Below are 9761 nucleotides of genomic sequence, written 5' to 3' on the forward strand. Positions count from 1 at the left end.
AAAAAGGCAGGTTGTATGCTACTTTTGGCAGGGTTCTCATGCTTGTTTATGCCTTTCAATGATGAATTGGGTGCTATGGATCATTGTCCATCTGGGAGATACATGCTAGACATCTGAAAAGAGTTACTAGCAATGAATTCTGTTGTCCAGAGTGACCATCACAAAAGTGTTGATAAGACATGACCTTAAAGATCTTTCATTGCACAAGATGTACATAGTCAAATCATATGGCTGTGGCTGTGTTTCAAAGCTCACATGTAGGGCTTTCAAAAATAGCAACTGTCATATGATTAGCTGCTCCTGTTGCAGAGATATAGAGTGATCATTCTGAATCAAGCAATCCTATCAACACTTTTGTGGTGAACTGTAACATCCTTTTCTGCTCTTAGAATCTCATGCACCACCTTTGCCTGCCATTCGCAAAGGTCACAGCCCAGCTTCACAAATGTCTTCTTCTGGGTAGCATCAATAGTCAGCAAGGGGGGCTTGTTTAGAGCCATTGCAGGCAGCACAAGTATTTGCGTGCACCCATGTTACAACTCTGTACTCTAGGCAATGCAGCGGCATGTTTATTTTGATGGAAACATATATCATGTCATTTAGTTCTATGCTTTTACTTTTTGGCCATGATTTATTACTATATGGAAAAGGTCTGGCTTTGAGCACTGCTGTTTACAAATGTTTTATACCAGCTGTCATAGGGAGTTGAGGGGGATTAAGATTGTGGAGTTTGAATTTTCACGTGATATGCATATTGTCGCGACTTGAGGTCAAGAGACAAGGAGAGAACAAACCAAAAGGCTGGGGGTGTTTGACTGGGTCTCACCGAAGCAATGGTGAGCAGCACTCAAACCTAAGGCTAGGGACAAGTGAATATATTAGTTAGGTAAAAAAGGAATACAAAGGGGGCTTACTGACCTAGGGACAAGAGGTTGAAACTGAGGTCCCTAGGGCAGCAGAGGCTGGCTTATATACAGGGAAAGTTTAGGGGAGGCTGTGTGCACTGGTCTGTGCACAGCTGGTCCGTGCACAGCCTGCTGATGCAACCCCAGAGGCCAGTGAGTCAGGGTGGCTATGTCAGTAGAGCCCGGGCTGTGCTGTGCACTGCCATCCTATCTAATCTAATCGTACAGTAGATAATGACTTGTCTGTTTGAGCGTATGGTACAGAGGTCATGGGTTCGAGCCCGCAAAAAGGAAAAAATTAAAAAATGGCTAGATGCCATGTCAACTTGTGACATTACCACCCTCTCAATGATGCATGACCTCATGCGAGGCACCCTTGCCCATCTCCCACCTGGAGCGGTAGTGTGCTTCAGTCAGTGGCAAAGACATTGGCTGGAAGTTGAGACCTTCAAAGGTGGCAGTGTTGGAGTGGCAAGGGGCGTTTGGATGCTTCTGGTGGAAGTCAGCTATGAGGGCCAGTGCATTCACAACATTGCGCACCAGTTCCCATGACATATGTGAGTCTTCATAACCCTTCCACTTGATGAGTGACTGCAGCTGATGCCGGAAGATCCTCAAATCTTTGTCCCACTCAACCTCATACTGCTCATCATCCTCATCCTCAATGGTAGGTGGCTCCTCTGGCTCCTGGCCTGGGATCTTGCTATGCATGTACTTGTTAAGCAAGGAGACATGGAACACTGGGTGCACAGGCACTGACTTCGACAGATCCAATTTGTAATCTAAGTCTCTGAGCTTTCGCTGCACGGCATATGGTCCGAGATGCTTGGGACTGAGCTTTTTGCTTGATTGTTTCAGCTTAAGGTTCCGAGCATCAAGCCAGACCTTATCCCCTGGCACAAAGACCGGTGCCTCCTGCACGTGCTTATCGTAGTACACCTTCATCTGCTTAGCTGATAGTTCAAGCATGGAGCGCACATCATCCCAAATCTCCTTCAGAATCTTAAGCTGGTTGGCGGCCATGGGCATCACAGACATCGGATTGATCCACACCTGGATCTCGGGATGGTATCCCTGATGCAAAAAAAAGGGGAGTGCTCGGTTGTGGAGTGAACTCTATTGTTTAATGTGAATTCGGCAAGCAGCAACTGTTTTGCCCAATCATCCTGCCTGTGGCTTGTGAAAGCGCACAGGTACTGCTCAATCTCCTGATTCCAGTGCTCGGTCTGGCCATCCATTTGAGGGTGGAACACTGTAGATAGTGCCGGCTCGATCCCAAGTCCCTTGTACACTGCATGGAGATAATTCAATACAAACTGGGGACCTCGGTCTGATATGACCTTGGCCGGGGCCCCATGATGTCTGAACACGTTGCAGATGTACAGGTCTGCCACACCTTCTGCCATTAGGGTCTCATGACAGGCCGAGAAGTGGACCTGCTTGGTGAAGTGGTCAGCAGTGACCAGGATCGAGACGAATCCATCAGACTTCGGCAGGCCGACAATCATATCAGTGGTGATGATTTGCCACGAGTGCTCGGGAATCTCATTTGGCTCCAGCAGACCCTGGGGCTTGGCTGGGAATATCTTGGTACGGTTGCACATGTTGCAGGTGCTTATGTACTCATTGATGAACTTAGACATCCCAGGCCACCAGTAGTTCCACGACACCAGCTCGAGGGTTTTGGTATAACCACCATGATCAGCAATCGACGAGTCATGGTGGATTTTGATGATATCCCACCGGAGCTCCACATTCTTTGGGACATATACACATCCATGGAACAACAGAAGCCCTTGCTCAGCATTCCACTCCTCGAAACCCTTCTGCAGCTGAGGTGGCCTGAGGTCTTGCACCTTTTCAAGTGCCTTGGCCACTGCCCGATCCTTCTTCAAACATTCCCTGATGTGCTTCAGGAGCGATTGATCGGCTGTTACTGAGGCGTGCCCACACTGTGTGGCGGCGATGTGGAAGTGTTCCTGTTTAAGGACAATCTGATCGGTGTTGTCATCCTCATCGCTGACCTGATGGTCTGATCAGCGTAATAGGCCATCAGCCTTTCCATTCAACGTTCTGGCTTTATGCGTGATGCGGAAATTGAAGTGGGTGAGGAACAGTGACCATTGCGCTTGACGATGCATGAGGTGCTGTGATGTGCACCAGTATTTGAGGTTCTTATGATCAGTCACAATCTCGAACTGTTTGGGCAATCCCTCGAGATAGTGGTGTCACTCATATAGTGCTTCAATGATCGCAAGCATTTCCTTATTGTAGATCTCGTAGTTACGCTGGACAGGGTCCATAGCGTGGGATCTGAAGGCAACCAGATGCCACTTATCATTGTCCTGCTTCTGCATCAATATGCCACCAGTAGCATACCCGGAGGCATCAACCTCGATGTGCGTTTCCCAATTGGGGTTATACAGTGCTAGGACAGGGGTTGTGCTGAAGAGCCATTTGAGCTCATCAAAGGCATGCTGTTCCTCATCTCCCCAATGCCAGGGGTCATTCCCTATGAGTCGGTCAAGTGGTCACAAGATCTTAGTGAAGTCCTCAATGAAGCGACAGTAGAAGTTGGAGAACCCCCAGAACTTCTGAATGTCTTTTTTGTTCCAGGGTACTGGCCACTTATTAATTCCTTTCAGCTTTGCAGGATCCATTGCTACCTCATCGCCACCGAACACATAGCCGACATAGTTGACTTTAGGAACATCCCATTCGCACTTCTCAGGCTTCAGGAATAGATTATTATCCTGAAGGCGACACAGGACCTCGTGTGTGACTTTCTCATGCTCCACTTTGTTGGTGGAGAAGATGAGTATGTCATCTAGGTACACGAGGACCTTTCCACCAATAATGAGATCATGGAAGATTTTGTTCATCATGGCCTGGAAGGTTGTGGGGGAGTTGGTGAGGCTGAAAAACATTACCAGGGGTTCATACAGTTCCCGGTTAGTTATGAAGGCAGCCTTCCATTCATCACCAGCTTTGATCCAGACGTTATTGTATCCCCATCGAATGTCAAACTTCGTAAAGAGCATGGTACCTCAGAGCTTATCAACCATCTTGGCAATCAGTGGCAGCAGATAGCGATTTTTGACAGTGATAGTGTTCAACTGGTGGTAATCCTGTATGGGTCGAAGTGTCCCTTCCTTCTTCTTGATGAAGAAGAAGGGGGATGAAATAGGCAACTTCAACTTTCATATGTAACCTTTCGCCAGCTGCTCCTTTAGGAATTTATCCAGCTACTCCTGCTCATTGTTTGATAAGGGGTACACCTTTGAGTGGAACATCAAGTAGCCAGGCACGAGTTCGATCATGTGATCATATGGCTTCCTTTCGGGTAGCCGTTCTGATGCTTCCTTGGAGAAGACATTCAGGGACTTGTGGTACTATTTCAGTACTAACTCCTTGGCAGTCTTAATGACCTTCTTGATCTTTTTCTCAGTGAACAGCTGGGAATATGTATGTCACGAGTTGACATGGCATCTAGCCGTCTTTTTAATTTTTTCCTTTTTGTGGGCTTGAACCCGTGACCTCTGTACTATATGCCTGAAATGGACATTTCCTTATCTACTGTACAATCAGATTAGATGGGTGGCAGTGCACGGCACAGCTTGGGCTCCGCTGACACAGCCGCTCTAACTCACCGGCCCCTGGGGCTGCATCAGCATGCTATGCACGGACCAGCTGCGCATGGACCAATGCGCACAGCCTGCCCTTATCTTCCCCTGTATATAAGCCGGCCTCTGCTGCCCTAGGGACCTCAGTTTCAACCTCTTGTCCCTAGGTCAGTAAGCCTCTCATGTATTCCTTTTCTTACTTAACTAACTAATACATTTCTTGTCCCTAGCCTTAGGTTTGAGCGTTGCTCACCATCACTTCGGTGAGACCCAGTCGAACACCCCCAGCCTTCATGTTTGTTTGTTCTTGTCGCTTGACCCCAAGTCACGACAATGTATGCCCTGCTGCGACAAATAGCTGAGGGGTGCCTGGAAGCATGATGCCTTGCTCCCAGGCTTCGATCAAATTAGTCTCATCCCACTCAATTTCCTTCGGATCTTCTTTGGGTTCAAAGTCCGGGAGTACCTTACTTTGGCAGGCATTAATGACTGACCGTTTGGACTTCAGCGAACACCTGCACACCGTGGGCCTAACTCCCATATCATGTGCAGTCGCCGCTTGCTCCATTTGGCCAGCCTTCCTAGCACCACACATTTCAGGGCATTGTGACAGTTTAAGTGAGCCTGTCTCCCAATCAATCTCAGGGTTGTGCTTGCATAGCCAGTCCAACCCGATGATCACATCTTCTGGACCTATGTCTGTGACTGTGAACACCATTTTCTCGACGTGATCTCCTATCTGCATCTGTAGCACGGCTACTTCCAAGATGCTTCCATTTTTATTGAGTGTTCCATTAATATTGTATAGTGGAATTGGTTCCTTCAATTTTCATGTTTGTACTCAATTTTCCATGATAAAACACTTGTTGATAAACTTTGTGGTGGCTCCACTGTCCACCATTATGACTATGTCTTTGTGCCGTCTTTCTCCTTTAAGGCACACTGAGATGTGAAAATGCTGGGACCCATGGTCCAACTCGTACACATTTGCAGTCGCCAATACATTGTACAGATTGTTATTATGTGGTCCAACGTGTGCAGCACGAAGCGCAGACCAGATCAAAAACCCTCTTCCTTCATTGCCTGATAGTGCTCAAGCTCCTCATGCATTGACTTCATCTGTGCCATCAAGTCTGCTAGTGACTCAGATTTCTCTGGATGGGCTGAAGCGGCACTTGTACCTGCTGAGGATGAGGTGATGGGGGCACTTGTTGTAGCCTGAGTAGAACTTGAGGCAACCATAGCCCGCGCATCAGCGCGTTTTGTGTATGGTTTGTCCTTACAGTCAGGGCACTTGAAGTGATGGTACCCTTTCTTTCCATAGTCATAACAACTGTTGGGGAAATCTCCTTTGCCAACAGCTGCATTGATGCTGGCCAAGGCGCCTTGTGACTGGGGTGCACCACCATAGGCTCCACCGCGTGCTTCTTCTCAAGCCGAGAAGAAACTATTTAACTCAGGCTGACAGGCCCGGCTAATGTTGAGTTGTTACTCAACTTCTGTGGCATGCTTGTTAGCGGCTTCCCACATGGCGAAGGTTTTGAGCTCAATTTTGCGATATATGTGGGAGGGGATGCTGCTCAGGTAGTTCCAGGTCACCATACCCAGAATGGTCCGCCGGACCCTTGAACAGTGTGGAAAACTCCGTGGCAGTGCATCTTTTACGTGTTGATTTGTCAGCGCAAAGCTTGGCAAGCTCTACCTGCGCAGATGCAGCGTCATTGAGATTGCTGAAGTGACTTCTGAACACAGTGAGAAAGTCTTTAATGTTGGCGAAAGGCGTGACTGTCCCTTGGACTCCAACCATGACAGCTGTGATTTGAGCATAAATGGGGGTGGCCTATGTGTGGGCATCACCATCAAGTAGGCTTAGTGCAATTTGCACTTGGAGCTTGATAGTGGAGAGGGCAGTGTTGACCTGCCAGTATATGAGCAACTGTGAGATAAAGCAGTTGCATTCGATGACAGTTTTCCCATTGTATCGGAGGAGGAGGAGTTTCAATGTCTCCTTGTCATGAGGAGAGGGTGCAGGGGTTGACATTACCAGTGGCGGGAAGGACGGAGGACAGCCCAGGGGTGGAGGCAGTGGTTGTGGCCATTCACCAGGTGGACTTCGAGGGGAGTGAGTGCGTGAGCAGCCTTACGGCGGCGATGGCGGTGGAGGCAATGGAGGAAGTCTGGAGGTGGAGTGACATATGTCAGAGATTGAAGATGAGGAGGGGACCACAGACAACGAGCTGGCCCAACTAATCCCTGGATGGTTGCTAGGCTCAGACTTTGGGACAATTTCCACCCATGGCCCCACAGAGGACTGGGGGATCGCTTGAGGGGTCGCTGTAGGCTGTGCGACTGCCTCAATTCCTCAAGGAAGATTGGGATCTCCTCACACTTGACCTGTATTGGCAATAGGTTGGGGAATGCAGGTGCCCGGGGATGTGGGACGGGAGTGACATGGCGGAAAGTAGATCTTGATATGTCAGTGTATCTGAGAGCTGGGCCTTGAGGGTGTTGGACCTGTCTGATCGAGATGAAACACCCTTTGTCAGCAATGATGGATCGAGGGGTACAGTTGGGGCACGGTTGCCGGTCACAATCATAGAAGAGGGATTCTTCTTTGTCATATCATGCAATGTCAACCTGATCGACGGCATCATATGTGTGTTCTAGTCCCGTACAATCAAAGGCTTCTTCAGCCATGGTGATGGAGATAGGAAGGGGACATGCGCATACTACGAAAGGCTGTACTAGCTAGTGTACACCTACAGCGCCCAAGATGACACTAGAGCTCACAGTTCATGTGGGTCCCAGTACTGCTTTTGGCTAGTATGCAGCAGGAATTTAAGCCATGTGTTTATGAGGACAAGTACTGCCCACTGAAGTGCAGGTACTGAATAGTTCGTTCTCTGAGTGGTGGCGATGTATGGTAGGCTATCTATGTGTCATATAGTATAGTAAGGGTGCACACCACCCAACCTGTAGGAAATGAATGAATGAAAGAGTTGCATGTGAATGCCAGCAGCGAGGGGGAGTTTCAACCTAATGTCACAACTTGAGGTCAAGAGACAAGGAGAGAACAAACCAAAAGGCTGGGGGTGTTTGACTGGGTCTCACCGAAGCAATGGTGAGCAGCACTCAAACCTAAGGCTAGGGACAAGTGAATATATTAGTTAGGTAAGAAAGAAATACAAAAAGGGCTTACTGACCTAGGGGACAAGAGGTTGAAACTGAGGTCCCTAGGGCAGCAGAGGCTGGCTTATATACAGGGAAAGTTTAGGGGAGGCTGTGTGCACTGGTCTGTGCACAGCTGGTCCGTGCACAGCCTGCTGATGCAACCCCAGAGGCCAGTGAGTCAGAGCGGCTATGTCAGTGGAGCCCGGGCTGTGCTGTGCACTGCCATCCTATCTAATCTAATCTTATCTACAGGAAAATGTGATGTGCTGGTGAGGCTTGTCCATTTGAGCATACAGTACAGAGGTCGCGGGTTCAAGCCTGCAAAAAGGAAAAAACAAAAACAAAAAATGGCTAGACGCCGTGTCAACTTGTGACACACATGACTTATGTGATGTGATTTATAATATGATCTCCACCAATTTATTTGGACTTAGCATGAATTTTGCCCTTGAATGAAGTCCTCCTCAACTCCCAAAGACAGTGGGAAGAAGCCTGTATATAACCTGCCTTTTTGAGTAAATTTCACTATTTACTAATTTATGTTATTAAGACACATACCTATGTTAATCTGGCACTTGTACTTGTTGAATATATTTATAGAAGCATTGATGACATATTACAAACAGGTTTGATCCTCACAAACCTACTGAAAGCTCTGCAATAGACAACTCCCCTAATTGGTACTAGTGTTGTCAGATATTGTACAGATTATAGAGTGACCAAAAATGTTTCTATTGTTGTATAAATTTACACAATCATGCACTAGAGTGGGTTTAGACCAATTGCAGACAGGAAAAAGCTATTCATAGTCTGGGGTTAGTGTAAATTTGAGCAATGGTATGTTATCATTATTGTTGTGGTGTTATAGCAAGTATGCACATCAAATACCATCAGTATGTGGGATGTACATTGGACATGGCTGCCAAATAATGTTGGAAATTTAGCATGCAAGAGATGCTTGGTGTCACAACTTGGTATGGTGTTTAGCTGTTTTTTAATTTTTCTTTTTCATGGGCTCGAACCCACAACCTCTGTATTATACGCTCAAATGGACAAGTTGTTATCTACTGTACAATTAGATTAGATGGGATGGCAGTGCATGGCACAGCTTGGGCTTTGCTGACACAGCCACTCTGACTCACTGGCCTCCGGGGTTGTGTCAGCAGGCTGTGCACGGACCAGCTGTGCACAGACCAGGACACACAGCCTCCCCTAAACTTTCTCTATATATAAGCCAGCCTCTGCTGCCCTAGGGACCTCAGTTTTGACCTTTTGTTCCAAAGTCAGTAAGCTCATGTACTTACTTACCTTTTCAATACTAACTTACTTGTCCCTAGCCTTGAATTCCAGCATTGCTTATTTGTTGCTTCAGTTAATACCCCATCAAATGCCCCTGGGCTTGAGGTTTGTTCTTTTCCCTGTCACTTGACTTCAAGTCATGACATCAACAGTATAGACTGCCTACACAAAGTGGTGCTATTCAAGAAATATTATGATTTCTGAGGTATGAAGAATGAGTTTTATGTAGAGCCCAGCATGCAATGATCAACCGCGCACAAAGTGTGGGAACCCATCAATCAATACAAAGTGGTAAGAAAAAGAGCCCATAATTTGAGGTTAGGGGTAAGTTTTGAATACAAGGTTTGTTATGTCCACTCTAATCACATTAGAGCTGCTCATTACTGGTAACAAAATCCATTAGAAAGTGGAATTCAAACCCAGCCGATGCAACTTGGTCAAACAACCAAACAAAAGATCATCTTATCAGTTGCCTGATATGGGCTCAATCTGATCATTCTGCTTTATTCATGATTGATATAACCAATGTGGCCGCTTTTTATTACAATGATGCTCTTATCTCATTACAAGCATACAATATAATAACATTATATACTTACAGTCAAAACCTGGTCCATTAATGGTAAAAGCACACACAATTTTAAATAATATAACTCTTATACACACTGCACTCAAATTTTGTTTTGCATTTGGTGGCTTAACTATGCAAATATAGGCCTTCAAACCAATTCTGCCATACATTTGGGTTGATGGACTACAACTT

At 46.7% G+C, this 9761-nt stretch overlaps 2 protein-coding genes across 2 annotated transcripts; one reads left to right on the top strand and one right to left on the bottom strand.

The window, feature by feature from the left end:
• Positions 1-4853: 4853 nt before the first annotated feature.
• POSPLADRAFT_1062676 (hypothetical protein) lies at positions 4854-5246 on the bottom strand (the record flags this gene model as incomplete). The annotated part of the gene is made up of 2 exons (XM_024481546.1): positions 4854-4994; positions 5052-5246. The coding sequence occupies 2 exons, from the start codon at positions 5244-5246 to the stop codon at positions 4854-4856; spliced, it is 336 nt and encodes a 111-aa protein (XP_024333324.1).
• A 1158-nt stretch (positions 5247-6404) lies between these two features.
• Positions 6405-6778, top strand: POSPLADRAFT_1160116 (hypothetical protein; the record flags this gene model as incomplete). Its single annotated transcript, XM_024487503.1, has 2 exons — positions 6405-6452; positions 6497-6778. Coding segments are annotated over 2 exons (330 nt in total), but the record flags the coding sequence as incomplete, so codon positions are not given.
• Positions 6779-9761: the final 2983 nt, after the last annotated feature.

Source organism: Postia placenta, assembly GCF_002117355.1.
Source record: "Postia placenta MAD-698-R-SB12 unplaced genomic scaffold POSPLAscaffold_23, whole genome shotgun sequence".
Taxonomy (NCBI): domain Eukaryota; kingdom Fungi; phylum Basidiomycota; class Agaricomycetes; order Polyporales; family Adustoporiaceae; genus Rhodonia; species Rhodonia placenta.